At 41.8% G+C, this 20000-nt stretch overlaps 1 protein-coding gene across 1 annotated transcript in view; it reads left to right on the forward strand.

Annotated features, from left to right (window-relative positions):
* card11 (caspase recruitment domain family, member 11) overlaps positions 1–20000 on the forward strand; it is a 140091-nt gene that overhangs the window by 29680 nt on the left and 90411 nt on the right. The window contains exons 2-5 of the mRNA XM_055912603.1: positions 1127–1315; positions 7257–7394; positions 8509–8685; positions 18793–18941. Of these exons, the coding sequence (XP_055768578.1) occupies positions 1127–1315; positions 7257–7394; positions 8509–8685; positions 18793–18941 (653 nt within the window). The remainder of the gene's footprint in view (positions 1–1126; positions 1316–7256; positions 7395–8508; positions 8686–18792; positions 18942–20000) is intronic.

The raw sequence follows: 20000 nt of genomic DNA on the forward strand, positions 1-20000 counted from the left end.
TGCACTTCACAAGATAGATGGCATCATGAGGCAGGAAAAGTATGTGAATATATTGAAGCAACATCTCAAGACATCAGTCAGGAAGTTAAGGCTTGGTCGCAAATGGGTCTTCCAAATGGACAATGACCCCAAGCATACTTCAAAAGTTGTGGCAAAATGGCTTAAGGACAACAAAGTCAAGGTATTGGAGTGGCCATCACAAAGCCCTGACAATTTGTTGGCAGAACTGAAAAAGCGTGTGCGAGCAAGGAGGTCTACAAACCTGACTCAGTTACACCAGCTCTGTCAGGAGGAATGGGCCATAATTCACCCAACTTATTGTGGGAAGCTTGTGGAAGGCTACCCGAAACGTTTGACCCAAGTTTAACAATTTAAAGGCAACGCTACCAAATACTAATTGAGTGTATGTAAACTTCTGACCCACTAGGAATGTGATGAACGAAAAAAAAGCTGAAATAAATAATTCTCTCTATTATTATTCTGACATTTCACATTCTTAAAATAAAGTGGTGATCCTAACTGACCTAAGACAGGGAATTTTTACTAGGATTAAATGTCAGGAATTGTGAAAAACTGAGTTTAAATGTATTTGGCTAAGATGTATGTAAACTTCTGACTTCAACTGTATATATGCTGAGATCATGTGACAGATCATGTGACACTTAGATTGCACACAGGTGGACTTTATTTAACTAATTATGTGACTTCTGAAGGTAATTGGTTGTACCAGATCTTATTCAGGGGCTTCCTAGCAAAGGGGGTGAATACATATGCACGCACCACTTTTCAGTTAGTTTTTTTTGTGATTTTCTTTTAATCAAGTTATTTTTTTAATTTCACATCACCAATTTGGACTATTTTGTGTTTGTCCGTTACATGAAATCCAAATAAAAATCAATTTAAATTACAGGTTATTACAGGTTGTAGTGAAACAAAATAGAAAAAAACGCCAAGGGGTGTGAATACTTTTGCAAGGCACTGAGAGATGGATATAGTAAACCTAAATCACTCACTGTGTGTGTGTGTGTGTGTGTGTGTGTGTGTGTGTGTGTGTGTGTGTGTGTGTGTGTGTGTGTGTGTGTGTGTGTGTGTGTGTGTGTGTGTGTGTGTGTGTGTGTGTGTGTAGAGATGGAGAATGGAGGTGAGGACACGGAGTCTCTGTGGGAGTCGGTGGAGAGTAACCGCTACATCTTAACTCGCTACATCTCGCCCGGTAAACTGACCCCTTACCTGCGCCAATGTAAGGTTCTAGACGAACAGGACGAAGATGAGGTCTTAAACTCACTACTGCTGGTCTCCAAGGTCAACCGGACAGGTAGGTTAACTCTCTACTACTGGTCTCTAAGGTCAACCACACAGCTAGGTTAACTCTCTACTGCTGGTCTCTAAGGTCAACCACACAGCTAGGTTAACTCTCTACTGCTGGTCTCTAAGGTCAACCACACAGCTAGGTTAACTCTCTACTGCTGGTCTCTAAGGTCAACCACACAGCTAGGTTAACTCTCTACTGCTGGTCTCTAAGGTCAACCGGACAGGTAGGTTAACTCTCTACTACTGGTCTCTAAGGTCAACCGGACAGGTAGGTTAACTCTCTACTGCTGGTCTCTAAGGTCAACCGGACAGGTAGGTTAACTCTCTACTGCTGGTCTCTAAGGTCAACCACACAGCTAGGTTAACTCTCTACTGCTGGTCTCTAAGGTCAACCACACAGCTAGGTTAACTCTCTACTGCTGGTCTCTAAGGTCAACCGGACAGGTAGGTTAACTCTCTACTGCTGGTCTCTAAGGTCAACCACACAGCTAGGTTAACTCTCTACTGCTGGTCTCTAAGGTCAACCACACAGCTAGGTTAACTCTCTACTGCTGGTCTCTAAGGTCAACCACACAGCTAGGTTAACTCTCTACTGCTGGTCTCTAAGGTCAACCACACAGCTAGGTTAACTCTCTACTGCTGGTCTCTAAGGTAAACCGGACAGGTAGGTTAACTCTCTACTACTGGTCTCTAAGGTCAACCGGACAGGTAGGTTAACTCTCTACTGCTGGTCTCTAAGGTCAACCGGACAGGTAGGTTAACTCTCTACTGCTGGTCTCTAAGGTCAACCACACAGCTAGGTTAACTCTCTACTGCTGGTCTCTAAGGTCAACCACACAGCTAGGTTAACTCTCTACTGCTGGTCTCTAAGGTCAACCGGACAGGTAGGTTAACTCTCTACTGCTGGTCTCTAAGGTCAACCGGACAGGTAGGTTAACTCTCTACTGCTGGTCTCTAAGGTCAACCGGACAGGTAGGTTAACTCTCTACTGCTGGTCTCTAAGGTCAACCACACAGCTAGGTTAACTCTCTACTGCTGGTCTCTAAGGTCAACCACACAGCTAGGTTAACTCTCTACTGCTGGTCTCTAAGGTCAACCGGACAGGTAGGTTAACTCTCTACTACTGGTCTCTAAGGTCAACCGGACAGGTAGGTTAACTCTCTACTGCTGGTCTCTAAGGTCAACCACACAGCTAGGTTAACTCTCTACTGCTGGTCTCTAAGGTCAACCACACAGCTAGGTTAACTCTCTACTGCTGGTCTCTAAGGTCAACCGGACAGGTAGGTTAACTCTCTACTGCTGGTCTCTAAGGTCAACCACACAGCTAGGTTAACTCTCTACTGCTGGTCTCTAAGGTCAACCACACAGCTAGGTTAACTCTCTACTGCTGGTCTCTAAGGTCAACCGGACAGGTAGGTTAACTCTCTACTGCTGGTCTCTAAGGTCAACCGGACAGGTAGGTTAACTCTCTACTGCTGGTCTCTAAGGTCAACCACACAGCTAGGTTAACTCTCTACTGCTGGTCTCTAAGGTCAACCGGACAGGTAGGTTAACTCTCTACTACTGGTCTCTAAGGTCAACCGGACAGGTAGGTTAACTCTCTACTACTGGTCTCTAAGGTCAACCGGACAGGTAGGTTAACTCTCTACTGCTGGTCTCTAAGGTCAACCGGACAGGTAGGTTAACTCTCTACTGCTGGTCTCTAAGGTCAACCACACAGGTAGGTTAACTCTCTACTGCTGGTCTCTAAGGTCAACCACACAGCTAGGTTAACTCTCTACTGCTGGTCTCTAAGGTCAACCACACAGCTAGGTTAACTCTCTACTGCTGGTCTCTAAGGTCAACCGGACAGGTAGGTTAACTCTCTACTGCTGGTCTCTAAGGTCAACCGGACAGGTAGGTTAACTCTCTACTGCTGGTCTCTAAGGTCAACCACACAGGTAGGTTAACTCTCTACTGCTGGTCTCTAAGGTCAACCGGACAGGTAGGTTAACTCTCTACTGCTGGTCTCTAAGGTCAACCACACAGCTAGGTTAACTCTCTACTGCTGGTCTCTAAGGTCAACCGGACAGGTAGGTTAACTCTCTACTACTGGTCTCTAAGGTCAACCGGACAGGTAGGTTAACTCTCTACTGCTGGTCTCTAAGGTCAACCACACAGCTAGGTTAACTCTCTACTGCTGGTCTCTAAGGTCAACCGGACAGGTAGGTTAACTCTCTACTACTGGTCTCTAAGGTCAACCGGACAGGTAGGTTAACTCTCTACTGCTGGTCTCTAAGGTCAACCGGACAGGTAGGTTAACTCTCTACTGCTGGTCTCTAAGGTCAACCACACAGGTAGGTTAACTCTCTACTGCTGGTCTCTAAGGTCAACCACACAGCTAGGTTAACTCTCTACTGCTGGTCTCTAAGGTCAACCACACAGCTAGGTTAACTCTCTACTGCTGGTCTCTAAGGTCAACCGGACAGGTAGGTTAACTCTCTACTGCTGGTCTCTAAGGTCAACCGGACAGGTAGGTTAACTCTCTACTGCTGGTCTCTAAGGTCAACCACACAGCTAGGTTAACTCTCTACTGCTGGTCTCTAAGGTCAACCACACAGCTAGGTTAACTCTCTACTGCTGGTCTCTAAGGTCAACCACACAGCTAGGTTAACTCTCTACTGCTGGTCTCTAAGGTCAACCGGACAGGTAGGTTAACTCTCTACTACTGGTCTCTAAGGTCAACCGGACAGGTAGGTTAACTCTCTACTACTGGTCTCTAAGGTCAACCGGACAGGTAGGTTAACTCTCTACTACTGGTCTCTAAGGTCAACCGGACAGGTAGGTTAACTCTCTACTACTGGTCTCTAAGGTCAACCGGACAGGTAGGTTAACTCTCTACTGCTGGTCTCTAAGGTCAACCGCACAGGTAGGTTAACTCTCTACTGCTGGTCTCTAAGGTCAACCACACAGGTAGGTTAACTCTCTACTGCTGGTCTCTAAGGTCAACCACACAGCTAGGTTAACTCTCTACTGCTGGTCTCTAAGGTCAACCGGACAGGTAGGTTAACTCTCTACTGCTGGTCTCTAAGGTCAACCGGACAGGTAGGTTAACTCTCTACTGCTGGTCTCTAAGGTCAACCACACAGGTAGGTTAACTCTCTACTGCTGGTCTCTAAGGTCAACCACACAGCTAGGTTAACTCTCTACTACTGGTCTCTAAGGTCAACCGGACAGGTAGGTTAACTCTCTACTGCTGGTCTCTAAGGTCAACCACACAGGTAGGTTAACTCTCTACTGCTGGTCTCTAAGGTCAACCGGACAGGTAGGTTAACTCTCTACTGCTGGTCTCTAAGGTCAACCACACAGATAGGTTAACTCTCTACTGCTGGTCTCTAAGGTCAACCACACAGGTAGGTTAACTCTCTACTGCTGGTCTCTAAGGTCAACCGGACATGTAGGTTAACTCTCTACTGCTGGTCTCTAAGGTCAACCACACAGGTAGGTTAACTCTCTACTGCTGGTCTCTAAGGTCAACCACACAGCTAGGTTAACTCTCTACTGCTGGTCTCTAAGGTCAACCACACAGCTAGGTTAACTCTCTACTGCTGGTCTCTAAGGTCAACCGGACAGGTAGGTTAACTCTCTACTGCTGGTCTCTAAGGTCAACCACACAGCTAGGTTAACTCTCTACTGCTGGTCTCTAAGGTCAACCACACAGGTAGGTTAACTCTCTACTGCTGGTCTCTAAGGTCAACCACACAGCTAGGTTAACTCTCTACTGCTGGTCTCTAAGGTCAACCACACAGCTAGGTTAACTCTCTACTGCTGGTCTCTAAGGTCAACCACACAGCTAGGTTAACTCTCTACTGCTGGTCTCTAAGGTCAACCACACAGCTAGGTTAACTCTCTACTGCTGGTCTCTAAGGTCAACCACACAGCTAGGTTAACTCTCTACTGCTGGTCTCTAAGGTCAACCGGACAGGTAGGTTAACTCTCTACTGCTGGTCTCTAAGGTCAACCACACAGGTAGGTTAACTCTCTACTGCTGGTCTCTAAGGTCAACCGGACAGGTAGGTTAACTCTCTACTGCTGGTCTCTAAGGTCAACCACACAGCTAGGTTAACTCTCTACTGCTGGTCTCTAAGGTCAACCACACAGCTAGGTTAACTCTCTACTGCTGGTCTCTAAGGTCAACCACACAGGTAGGTTAACTCTCTACTGCTGGTCTCTAAGGTCAACCACACAGCTAGGTTAACTCTCTACTGCTGGTCTCTAAGGTCAACCACACAGCTAGGTTAACTCTCTACTGCTGGTCTCTATCAAGTTGTATTTGTCACCTGCTTCGTAAACAACAGGTGGAGACTAACAGTGACATGCTTACTGATGGGTACTTTCCCAACAGTGCAGAGTCAATGTGCAGGGATCCCAGGCAATAACATGGCTATATACAGGGAGTACCAGGTAATAACATGGCTATATACAGGAAGTACCAGGTAATAACATGGCTATATACAGGAAGTACCAGGTAATAACATGGCTATATACAGGGAGTACCAGGTAATAACATGGCTATATACAGGAAGTACCAGGTAATAACATGGCTATAGACAGGGAGTACCAGGTAATAACATGGCTATATACAGGGAGTACCAGGTAATAACATGGCTATATACAGGGAGTACCAGGTAATAACATGACTATATACAGGAAGTACCAGGTAATAACATGTCTATATACAGGGAGTACCAGGTAATAACATGGCTATATACAGGGAGTACCAGGTAATAACATGACTATATACAGGAAGTACCAGGTAATAACATGTCTATATACAGGGAGTACCAGGTAATAACATTGCTATATACAGGGAGTACCAGGTAATAACATGGCTATATACAGGGAGTACCAGGTAATAACATGGTTGTATACAGGGAGTACCAGGTAATAACATGGCTATATACAGGGAGTACCAGGTAATAACATGGTTGTATACAGGGAGTACCAGGTAATAACATGGCTATATACAGGGAGTACCAGGTAATAACATGGCTATAGACAGGGAGTACCAGGTAATAACATGGTTATATACAGGGTGTACCAGGTAATAACATGGCTATATACAGGGAGTACCAGGTAATAACATGGCTATATACAGGGAGTACCAGGTAATAACATGGTTATATACAGGGAGTACCAGGTAATAACATGGCTATATACAGGGAGTACCAGGTAATAACATGGCTATATACAGGGAGTACCAGGTAATAACATGGCTATATACAGGGAGTACCAGGTAATAACATGGCTATATACAGGGAGTACCAGGTAATAACATGGTTATATACAGGGAGTACCAGGTAATAACATGGCTATATACAGGGAGTACCAGGTAATAACATGGCTATATACAGGGAGTACCAGGTAATAACATGGCTATATACAGGGAGTACCAGGTAATAACATGGTTATATACAGGGAGTACCAGGTAATAACATGGCTATATACAGGGAGTACCAGGTAATAACATGGCTATATACAGGGAGTACCAGGTAATAACATGGCTATAGACAGGGAGTACCAGGTAATAACATGGTTATATACAGGGTGTACGATGTAAGCAGGTAGTTACGTGGTGTGTTTATGTGTGTATAAAGCAGGAGGGTGTGTCTATAAAGGAGGGTGTGTGTCTATAAAGCAGGGGTGTGTCTATAAAGGAAGATTCTATTGCAGATTGTTTTATCAATCAGATTACACATTAAAAGGTATAACAAAAAATGTAATCTACTTTCTCCCCTGGACGTGTGTGTGTGTGTGTGTGTGTGTGTGTGTGTGTGTGTGTGTGTGTGTGTGTGTGTGTGTGTGTGTGTGTGTGTGTGTGTGTGTGTGTGTGTGTGTGTGTGTGTGTGTGTGTGTGTGTGTGTGTGTGTGTGTGTGTGTGTGTGTGTGTGTGTGTGTGTGTATAGGTCGTCTGTTAGACATTCTTCATGGTAAAGGAGAGCGAGGTTATGTGGTGTTTCTGGAGAGTCTTGAGTTCTATTATCCCGACCTTTACAAGCTGGTGACCGGCAAGGAACCCACCAGACGCTTCTCCACTATCGTTGGTAAGACACACACACACACACACACACACACACACACACACAGACACTATTATATCTGTACCTTTAACCATCATCTGTTACTATAACCATCATCTGTTACTATAACCATCATCTGTTACTATAACCATCATCTGTTACTATATCCATTCTGTTACTATAACCATCATCTGTTACTATAACCATCATCTGTTACTATAACCATTCTGTTACTATAACCATCATCTGTTACTATATCCATTCTGTTACTATAACCATCATCTGTTACTATAACCATTCTGTTACTATAACCATTCTGTTACTATATCCATTCTGTTACTATATCCATTCTGTTACTATAACCATCATCTGTTACTATAACCATCATCTGTTACTATAACCATTATGTTACTATAACCATTCTGTTACTATAACCATCATCTGTTACTATAACCATTCTGTTACTATAACCATTCTGTTACTATAACCATTCTGTTACTATAACCATTCTGTTACTAGAACCACCATCTGTTACTATAACCATTCTGTTACTATATCCATTCTGTTACTATAACCACCATCTGTTACTATAACCATTCTGTTACTATATCCATTCTGTTACTATAACCATTCTGTTACTATATCCATTCTGTTACTATAACCACCATCTGTTACTATATCCATTCTGTTACTATAACCACCATCTGTTACTATAACCACCATCTGTTACTATAACCATTCTGTTACTATATCCATTCTGTTACTATAACCATTCTGTTACTATAACCATCATCTGTTACTATAACCACCATCTGTTACTATATCCATTCTGTTACTATAACCATTCTGTTACTATAACCATTCTGTTACTATAACCACCATTCTGTTACTATAACCATTCTGTTACTATAACCATTCTGTTGCTATAACCATTCTGTTGCTATAACCATTCTGTTGCTATAACCATTCTGTTGCTATAACAATTCTGTTACTATAACCATTCTGTTACTATAACCATTCTGTTACTATAACCACCATCTGTTACTATAACCACCATCTGTGTAAACAGGACAACAGACACTGTGGAGTTGTGTAGAGTTGTGCTGGTTGACTCACTGTGTGTGTGTGTTGTTTGTAGTGGAGGAGGGTCATGAAGGGTTAACCCAGTTCCTGATGAATGAAGTCGTCAAGCTGCAGCAGCAGGCCAAGGCTAAAGATGTCCAGAGAGTTGACCTCATTGGGAAACAGCGCACCCTGGAGGATGAACAGAAGAAACTACGCCTGACCAACCAGGAACTGTCAGCCTTCCAGCAGAGTAATAACACTATTATTATTACTAGTATTATTATTATTATTATTATTATTACTAGTGTTATTAGCAGTAGTAGTAATACTACCACCAGTAGTAGTAGTAGTAGTAGTAGTATTGTTGGTGTTATATTATTATTATTATTATTGGTAGTAGTGATAGTATTGTTGTTGTTATATTATTATCATTATTATTATTATTATTATTAGTAGTAGTAGTAGTAGTAGTGGTATTATTGTTGTTATATTATTATTATTATTATTAGTAGTAGTGGTATTATTGTTGTTATATTATTATCATTATTATTATTATTATTATTAGTAGTAGTAGTAGTAGTAGTAGTAGTGGTATTATTGTTGTTATATTATTATTATTATTATTATTATCAGTAGTAGTAGTAGTAGTGGTATTATTGTTGTTATATTATTATTATTATTATCAGTAGTAGTAGTAGTAGTGGTATTATTGTTGTTATATTATTATCATTATTATTATTATTATTATTATTAGTAGTAGTAGTAGTAGTAGTAGTAGTAGTAGTAGTAGTGGTATTATTGTTGTTATATTATTATTATTATTAGTAGTAGTAGTAGTAGTAGTGGTATTATTGTTGTTATATTATTATTATTATTATTATTATTAGTAGTAGTAGTGGTATTGTTGTTGTTATATTATTATTATTAGTGGTAGTAGTGGTAGTACTAGTAGTAGTAGTACTAGTAGTAGTAGTAGTATTGTTGCTATTATATTATTATTATTAGTAGTAGTAGTAGTAGTGGTATTATTGTTGTTATATTATTATTATTATTATTAGTAGTAGTGGTAGTAGTAGTAGTAGTAGTAGTAGTAGTAGTGGTATTATTGTTGTTATATTACTATTATTATTATTGGTAGTAGTGGTAGTATTGTTGTTGTTATATTATTATTATTATTATTATTATTATTAGTAGTATTAGTAGTAGTAGTGGTATTATTGTTGTTATATTATTATTATTATTATTGGTTGTAGTGGTAGTATTGTTGTTGTTATATTATTATTATTATTATTATTATTAGTAGTAGTAGTAGTAGTAGTAGTAGTGGTAGTATTGTTGTTGTTATATTATATATTTATATAGCCCTTCGTACATCAGCTAATATCTCGAAGTGCTGTACAGAGCCTAAAACCCCAAACAGCAAGCAATGCAGGTGTAGAAGCACGGTGGCTAGGAAAAACTCCCTAGAAAGGCCAAAACCTAGGAAGAAACCTAGAGAGGAACCAGGCTATGAGGGGTGGCCAGTCCTCTTCTGGCTGTGCCGGGTGGAGATTATAACAGAACTATGCCAAGATGTTCAAAATGTTCATAAGTGACAAGCATGGTCAAATAATAATCATGAATAATTTTCAGTTGGCTTTTCATAGCCGATCATTAAGAGTTGAAAACAGCAGGTCTGGGACAGGTAGGGGTTCCATAACCGCAGGCAGAACAGTTGAAACTGGAATAGCAGCAAGGCCAGGCAGACTGGGGACAGCAAGGAGTCATCATGCCCGGTAGTCCTGACGTATGGTCCTAGGGCTCAGGTCCTCCGAGAGAGAGAAAGAAAGAGAGAAGGAGATAATTAGAGAGAGCCAAGATTTTCAAAATGTTCATAAATGACAAGCATGGTCAAATAATAATCAGGAATAAAAGTCAGTTGGCTTTTCATAGCCGATCATTAAGAGTTGAAAGCAGCAGGTCTGGGACAGGTAGGGGTTCCATAACCGCAGGCAGAACAGTTGAAACTGGAATAGCAGCAAGGCCAGGTGGACTGGGGACAGCAAGGAGTCATCATGCCCGGTTTGCCGTGACGTATTGTCCTAGGGCTCAGGTTCTCCGAGAGAGAGAAAGAAAGAGAGAACGAGTGAATTAGAGAGAGCATACTTAAATTCACACAGGACACTGGATAAGACAGGAGAAGTACTCCAGGTATAACCAACTGACCCTAGCCCCCCGACACATAAACTACTGCAGCATAAATACTGGAGGCTGAGACAGGAGGGGTCAGGAGACACTGTGGCCCCATCCGATGATACCCCCGGACAGGGCCAAACAGGAAGGATATAACCCCACCCACTTTGCCAAAGCACAGCCCCCGCACCACTAGAGGGATATCTTCAACCACCAACTTACAATCCTCAGACAAGGCTGAGTATAGCCCACAAAGATCTCCACCACAGCACAAACCAAGGGGGGGCGCCAACCCAGACAGGAAGATCACGTCAGTAACTCAACCCACTCAAGTGACGCACCCCTCCTAGGGACGGCATGAAAGAGCACCAGTAAGCCAGTGACTCAGCCCCTGTAATAGGGTTAGAGGCAGAGAATCCCAGTGGAGAGAGGGGAACCGGCCAGGCAGAGACAGCAAGGGCGGTTCGTTGCTCCAGAATAATAATATTATTATTATTATTATTATTATTATTATTATTATTATTAGTAGTAGTAGTAGTATTAGTACTAGTACTAGTAGTGGCAGTAGTAGTAGTAGTAGTAGTAGTAGTAGTAGTAGTATTGTTGCTATTATATTATTATTAGTAGTAGTGGCATTGTTGTTATTATATTATTATTGTTAGTAGTAGTTTTAGTAGTAATAGTATTGTTGTTATTATTATTATTATTATTATTATTATTATTAGTAGTAGTGGTATTATTGTTGTTATAGTATTATTATTATTATTGGTAGTAGTGGTAGTATTGCTGTTGTTATATTATTATTATTATTAGTAGTAGTAGTAGTAGTAGTGGTGGTAGTTTTAGTAGTAGTATTGTTGTTATTATTATGACTATTGTTAATATTATTATTATTAGTATTGTTAGTATTATTATTATCATTATTATTAGTGGTAGTGGTAGTAGTATTGTTATTATTATTATTAGTAGTAGTGGTAGTATTGTTGTTATTATTATTATTATTAGAAAACAACATACAGTGGGGAGAACAAGTATTTGATACACTGCCGATTTTGCAGGTTTTCCTACTTACAAAGCATGTAGAGGTCTGTAATTTTTATCATAGGTACACTTCAACTGTGAGAGACGGAATCTAAAACAAAAATCCAGAAAATCACATTGTATGATTTTTAAATAATTAATTTGCATTTTATTGCATGACATAAGTATTTGATCACCTACCAACCAGTAAGAATTCCGGCTCTCACAGACCTGTTAGTTTTTCTTTAAGAAGCCCTCCTGTTCTCCACTCATTACCTGTATTAACTGCACCTGTTTGAACTCGTTACCTGTATAAAAGACACCTGTCCACACACTCAATCAAACAGATTCCAACCTCTCCACAATGGCCAAGACCAGAGAGCTGTGTAAGGACATCAGGGATAAAATTGTAGACCTGCACAAGGCTGGGATGGGCTACAGGACAATAGGCAAGCAGCTTGGTGAGAAGGAAACAACTGTTGGCGCAATTATTAGAAAATGGAAGAAGTTCAAGATGACGGTCAATCACCCTCGGTCTGGGGCTCCATGCAAGATTTCACCTCGTGGGGCATCAATGATCATGAGGAAGGTGAGGGATCAGCCCAGAACTACACGGCAGGACCTGGTCAATGACCTGAAGAGAGCTGGGACCACAGTCTCAAAGAAAACCATTAGTAACACACTACGCCGTCATGGATTAAAATCCTGCAGCGCACGCAAGGTCCCCCTGCTTAAGCCAGTGCATGTCCAGGCCTGTCTGAAGTTTGCCAATAACCATCTGGATGATCCAGAGGAGGAATGGGAGAAGGTCATGTGGTCTGATGAGACAAAAATAGAGCTTTTTGGTCTAACTCCACTCGCCGTGTTTGGAGGAAGAAGAAGTATGAGTACAACCCCAAGAACACCATCCCAACCGTGAAGCATGGAGGTTGAAACATCATTCTTTGGGGATGCTTTTCTGCAAAGGGGACAGGACGACTGCACCGTATTGAGGGGAGGATGGATGGGGCCATGTATCGCGAGATCTTGGCCAACAACCTCCTTCCCTCAGTAAGAGCATTGAAGATGGGTCGTGGCTGGGTCTTCCAGCATGACAACGACACGAAACACACAGCCATGGCAACTAAGGAGTGGCTCCGTAAGAAGCATCTCAAGGTCCTGGAGTGGCCTAGCCAGTCTCCAGACCTGAACCCAATAGAAAATCTTTGGAGGGAGCTGAAAGTCCGTATTGCCCAGCGACAGCCCCGAAACCTGAAGGATCTGGAGAAGATCTGTAGGGAGGAGTGGGCCAAAATCCCTGCTGCAGTGTGTGCAAACCTAGTCAAGAACTACAGGAAACGTATGATCTCTGTAATTGCAAACAAAGGTTTCTGTACCAAATATTAAGTTCTGCTTTTCTGATGTATCAAATACTTATGTCATGCAATAAAATGCAAATTAATTACTTAAAAATCATACAATGTAATTTTCTGGATTTTTGTTTTAGATTCCGTCTCTCATAGTTGAAGTGTACCTATGATAAAAATTACAGACCTCTACATGCTTTGTAAGTAGGAAAACCTGCAAAATCGGCAGTGTATCAAATACTTGTTCTCCCCACTGTATATAGAAACTACGCCTGACCAACCAGGAACTATTTGTCACGTCCTGACAATAGTGCTTATGTGTTTTGCTTGTTTTAGTGTTGGTCAGGACGTGAGCTGGGTGGGTATTCTATGTTGTGTGTCTAGTTTGTCTGTTTCTGTGTTCAGCCTAATATGGTTCTCAATCAGAGGCAGCTGTCAATCGTTGTCCCTGATTGAGAATCATATATAGGTGGCTTGTTTTGTGTTGGGATTTTGTGGGTGGTTGTTTCCTGTCTTTGTGTTTTGTCTGCACCAGAAAGGACTGTATCGGTTTGCCACATTTGTTATTTTGTTTTGTATCGTGTTCACTGCTTATTTGTCGTATTAAACATGTTGAGCACTGGCTACGCTGCGTGTTGGTCCGATCCCTGCTACACTCTCTCTTCTCGTGAAGAGAGGGAAGGCTGCCGTTACACTATCAGCCTTCCAGCAGAGTAAAAACGCTTTTATTGTTATTGTTGTTATTATTATTATTATTATTAGTAGTAGTAGTAGTAGTATTGTTGTTATTATTATTATTATTAGTAGTAGTAGTATTGTTGTTATTATTATTATTATTATTGGTAGTCGTAGTAGTAATGTTGTTATTATTAGTAGTAGTAGTTGTAGTAGTATTGTTATTGTTATTATTATTATTATTATTAGTATTGTTGTTATTATTATTATAATGTTTATTCTATAACTACACCTGGCCAACCAGGAACTATCAGCCTTCCAGCAGAGTAAAAACAATATTATTATTAGTGGTAGTATTGTTGTTATTATTATCATTATTAGAAAACAACATAGGCCTGGTTCCCTCTGCTAGGAGGCTTCTTCCAGCAACGCTGGTCCTTTACCCAGCAGCCCTGAACCTGGTTCCCAAGAGAATTCTTGTCAGTTATCGTCACAGCTGTGTACATTCCCCCTCAAGCAGACAGCAAGACGTCCCTCAAGGAACTTCACTGGACTCAATGTTCACTGGAAACCGTATATCCTGAGGGTGGATTTATTGTAGCTGGGGATTTTAACAGGCTACCTAAATTCTATTAGCACATTGATTGCAGTACTCGCGGAGGTAATACACTCGATCACTGCTTATCTAACTTCCGCGATGCTTACAAAGCCCCTCCCCCGCCCTCCCTTCGGCAAATCCGACCATATTGCCATCTTGCTCCTACTGTCTTATAGGCAGAAACTCAAACAGGATTTACCAGTGACTAGAACCATTCAACGCTGGTCTGACCAATCGGAACATACCCTTCAAGATTGTTGTTTCCCCCACATGTTTCAAAGATGGCCACCATTGTTCCTGCACTCAATAAGGAAAGAATAACTGAACTAAATGACTACCGTCCCGTAGCACTCACTTCTGTCATCATGAAGTGCTTTGAGAGACTAGTCAAGGATCATATCACCTCCACCTTACCGGTCACCCTAGACCCACTTCAGTTTGCATACTGCCCCAACAGGTCCACAGACGATGCAATCTTTATCACACTGCACACTGCCCCGTCCCATCTGGACAAGAGGACTACCTATGTAAGAATGCTGTTCATTGACTACAGCTCAGCATTCAACACCATAGTACCCTCCAAGCTCATCATCAAGCTGGAGGCCCTGGGTCTCAACCCCACCCTGTGCAATTGGGTTCTGGCCTTTCTGACGGGCCACCCCCAGGTGGTGAATGTAGGAAACAACACCTCCACTTCGCTGACCCTCAACACTGGGGCCCCACAATGGTGTGTTCTGAGCCCTCTCCTGTACTCCCTGTTCCCCCACGACTGCATGGCCATGCACGCCTCCAACTCAATCATCAAGTTTGCGGACGACACTACAGTGGTAGGCTTGATTACCAACAACGACGAGACAGCCTACAGGGAGGAGGTGAGGGCACTCGGGGTGTGGTGTCAGGAAAACAACCTCTCACTCAACGTCAACAAAACAAAGGAGATGATCGTTAACTTCAGGAAACAGCAGAGGGAGCACCCCCCTATCCACATCGAAGCGACAGCAGTGGAGCAGGTGGAACGTTTTAAGTTCCTCGGTGTACATACTGAAGTGGAGTCACCCACTCAGCGCCTCTTCAACCTCAGGAGGCTGAAGAAATTTGGCTTGCCACCCAAAACCCTGACAAACTTTTACAGATGCACAATCGAGAGCATCCTGTTGGGCTGTATCACCGCCTGGGACGACAACTGCACTGCCCTCATCCGCAAGGCTCTCCAGAGGGTAGTTCGGTCTGCACAACGTATCACCGGGGGCAAACTACTTGCCCTCCATGACACCTACAGCACCTGATGTCACAGGAAGGCCAAAAAGATAATCAAGGACAACAACCACCCGAGCCACTACCTGTTCACACCGCTACCATCCAGAAGGCGAGGTCAGTACAGGTGCATGAAAGCTGGGACTGAGAGACTGAAAAACAGCTTCTATCTCAAGGCCATCAGACTGTTAAACAGCCACCACTAACTCAGAGAGGCTGCTGCTACATCGAAACCCAATCACTGGATACTTTAATAAATGGATCAATAGTCACTTTAAACAATGCCACTGTAAAACTTCTAAAGGCTAGGGTGAGACGCTAGAGTCTCACCTCGACAACATCCGGTGAAATTGCAGAGCGCGAAATTCAAAAATACAAAATTCATAATATTAAACATTCATGAAAATACAAGTGTCATACATACTTTAGCTTAGAATCTTGTTAATCGAACCACTTTGTCAGATTTACAGGCTTTACGGCGAAAGCATTTGATTGTCTGAGGACAGTACATTCAGCATAATCATATTTTCCAAAGCAGCACGGGTCTCACAAAATCCGAAATAGCGATAAAATAAATGACTTACCTTTGAAGATCTTCATGTGTTGGCAATCCAAAGTGTCCCAGGAACACAATAAATGGTTGTTTTGTTCGATAAAGTCACTCTTTATATCCCAAAAACTCAGTTTTGTTGGCGCGTTCTGTTCAGTAATCGACTGGCTCAATGGCGTTCAAGACATGCAGACGAATACATCCTAATAGTACCGGTAAAGTTCGTCAAAACAAGTCAAACGATGTTTCTAATCAAACCTTAGGTTGTCAAATATCTATATAATCGATAATATTTCAACCGGACAATTCAATAGAAAGGAAAAAGGCCTCAGAGCGTGCTCACAGTCATGTGCGTAAACCAGTAGTGAAAATGGACACTTGCCAAAAAGTCTTATTCTTGTTTTTCTTCTTCAAAAAACAAGCCTGAAACCATGTCTAAAGACTGTTGACATCTAGTGGAAGCCATAGGAAATGCAATCTGGGAGCTATTCCTTTCATTGTTCCATAGCAAAGCATGGAGGTAAAAAAAAATCAAATTTCCTGAATGGATTTTCCTCGGGTTTTCACCTGCCATATGTCACGTCCTGACCATAGTTCTTATGTGTGTTGCTTGTTTTAGTGTTGGTCAGGACGTGAGCTGGGTGGGCATTCTATGTTGTGTGTCTAGTTTGTCTGTTTCTGTGTTCAGCCTAATATGGTTCTCAATCAGAGGCAGCTGTCAATCGTTGTCCCTGATTGAGAATCATATATAGGTGGCTTGTTTTGTGTTGGGGATTGTGGGTGGTTGTCTTCTGTCTTTGTGTTCTGCACCAGATAGGACTGTCTCGGTTTTCACATTTGTTATTTTGTATTTTGTATAGTGTTCACGTTATTGTCTCTTCTTTATTAAATCATGTTGAACACTAGCCGCGCTGCATTTTGGTCCTCTCCTTCATCCCAGGAAGAAAGCCGTTACACCATATCAGTTCTGTTACACTCACAGATATTATTTTAACAGTTTTAGAAACTTGAGTGTTTTCTATCCAAATCTACCAATTATATGCATATCCTAGCTTCTGGGCCTGAGTAACAGGCAGTTTACTCTGGGCACGCCAGACTCTCCGAAATTCAGGATACTGTCCCCTAGCCTTATGAAGTAACTAACTTTGGCCTTCCGGATAGCCTGAGTGCACTTATTTCTCATTTGCCTGAACGAGTCAGCCTGAGTATTCGTGTGCCGAGCAATTTGCCAAATGGAATTCTTGAGGAGGTGTAACTCTGCCAGATCACTGTCAAACCAGGGGCTGAACCTGTTTTTAACTCTCATTTTCTTTATGGGTGCATATTTGTGAACGATACCACTGAAAATATAAAAAAAGAAGGTCCAAGCGTTTTCTACAGAGGGGATCAAGCTGATTCTATACCATTTTACAGAGGCCAGGTCATGAAGGAAGGCTTGTTCATTAAAGTTTTTTAGCAAGCGTCTATGACAAGTCAGGACAGGTCGTTTCACTGAGCAGCCATTACGAACACAGGCTGTAAAACAGTGATCACAAAGGTCTTTACAGAAAACACAACGTCAGTCAATCTGGAAAAATTTTAAAACTTTGAAAGTTTATTCAAGTGCATTTGCAAAAAACATCAAACACTATGATGAAATTGACTCTCACGAGGACCGCCACAGGAAAGGAAAACCCAGGGTTTTATCCTCTGCTGCAGAGGATAAGTTCATTAGAGTTAACTGTACCTCAGATTGCAGCCCAAATAAATGCTTCACAGAGTTCAAGTAACAGACACATCTCAACATCAACTGTTCAGAGGAGACTGCATGAATCAGGCCTTCATGATCAAATTGCTGCAAAGATACCACTACAAAAGGGCATCAATAATAAGAAGAGACTTGCTTGGGCCACGAAACACGAGCAATGGACATTAGACCGGTGGAAATTTGGCCTTTGGTCTGGAGTCCAAATTGGAGATTTTTAGTTGCTTGGGCCAAGAAACACGAGCAGTGGAAATCTGTCCTTTGGTCTGATGACAAATTTGAGATTTTTGTTTCCAACCGCCGTGTCTTTGTGAGACGCAGAGTAGGTGAACGGATGATCTCCGCACGTGTGGTTCCCGTCGTGAAGCATAGAGGAGGTGTAATGGTGTGGGGGTGCTTTGCTGGTGACACTGTCATGATTTATTTAGAATTCAAGGCACACTTAACCGGCATGGCTACCACAGCATTCTGCAGCAGTATGCCATCCCATCTGGTTTGCACTTAGTGGGACAGGACAATGACCCAACACACTTCCGGGCTGTGTAAGTGCTATTTGATCAAGGAGAGTGATGGAGTGCTGCATCAGATGACCTGCCCTCCACAATCACCCGACCTCAACCCAATTGAGATGTTTTGGGATGAGTTGGACCGCAGAGTGAAGGAAAAGCAGCCAACAAGTGCTACAAATATATGGGAACTCCTTCAAGGCTGTTTGAAAAGCATTCCAGGTGAAGCTGGTTGAGAGAATGCCAAGAGTGTGCAAAGCTGTCATCAAGGCAAAGGGTGGCTACTTTGAATAATCTGTGTGTGTTTAATAATCTTAAATATAAAATATTTGTTTGGTTCTTCACTTGTTTGGTTACTACATGATTCCATATGTGTTATTTCATAGTTTTAATGTCTTCGCAAATATTCTACATTGTTGAAAATAGTAATAAAAAATAAAAACTTTAATGAGTAGATGTGTCCAAACTTTTGACTGGTACTGTATATTCCAGGATACAACAAGATGAAGGAAGACAGGAACAACTATAATGATGAGCTACTAAGGGTGAAGGATGAGAACTACAAGCTGGCCATGCGGTATGCAACGCTCAGCGAGGAGAAGAACATGGCTGTGATGAGGAGCAGGGACCTGCAGCTGGAGGTACACACACACACACACACACACACACACACACACACACACACACACACACACACACACACACACACACACACACACACACACACACACACACACACACACACACACACACACACACACACACACACACACACACAAAATCTCTCTTTGTGAAGATTGAACAGCTTCAGTCCCTCTGTATATCAGACTAAACAAGGTAGAGGAGGAGTGTAATTAATATTATAATTATTATATTAGATTGACCAGCTGAAACACAGACTAAACAAGGTAGAGGAGGAGTGTAATTAATATTATAATTATTATATTAGATTGACCAGCTGAAACACAGACTAAACAAGGTAGAGGTGGAGTGTAATTAATTGTCACGTTCCTGACCTGTTTTCCTTTTTCTTGTATTTATTTAGTTGGTCAGGGCGTGAGTTGGGTGGGTTTGTCTATGTGGTATTTTTTATGTTGGGATGTTTGTGTCCGGCCGGGTATGATTCTCAATCAGAGACAGCTGTCAATCGTTGTCCCTGATTGAGAATCATACTTAGGCAGCCTGGGTTTCACTTGTGTTTTGTGGGTGTTTGTCTTCCGTGTAGTCGTTGTGCCACACGGGACTGTTTGTCGGTTTTCTATTTGTTATTTTGTTTCATTATAGTGTTCAGTTCGATGCTAATAAATTATGGACACTAACCACTCCGCGTATTGGTCCGATCCTTCTCGCCTCTCCTCGTCCGAAGAGGAGGAATTAGAAAGCCGTGACATTAATATTATATTATTATATTAGATTGACCAGCTGAAACACAGACTAAACAAGGTAGAGGAGGAGTGTAATTAATATTATAATTATTATATTAGATTGACCAGCTGAAACACAGACTAGACAAGGTAGAGGAGGAGTGTAATTAATATTATTATTATTATATTAGATTGACCAGCTGAAACACAGACTAAACAAGGTAGAGGAGGAGTGTAATTAATATTATTATTATTATATTAGATTGACCAGCTGAAACACAGACTAAACAAGGTAGAGGAGGAGTGTAATTAATATTATATTATTATATTAGATTG

This window comes from Salvelinus fontinalis, unplaced genomic scaffold (genome assembly GCF_029448725.1).
Source record: "Salvelinus fontinalis isolate EN_2023a unplaced genomic scaffold, ASM2944872v1 scaffold_0191, whole genome shotgun sequence".
NCBI lineage: Eukaryota > Metazoa > Chordata > Actinopteri > Salmoniformes > Salmonidae > Salvelinus > Salvelinus fontinalis.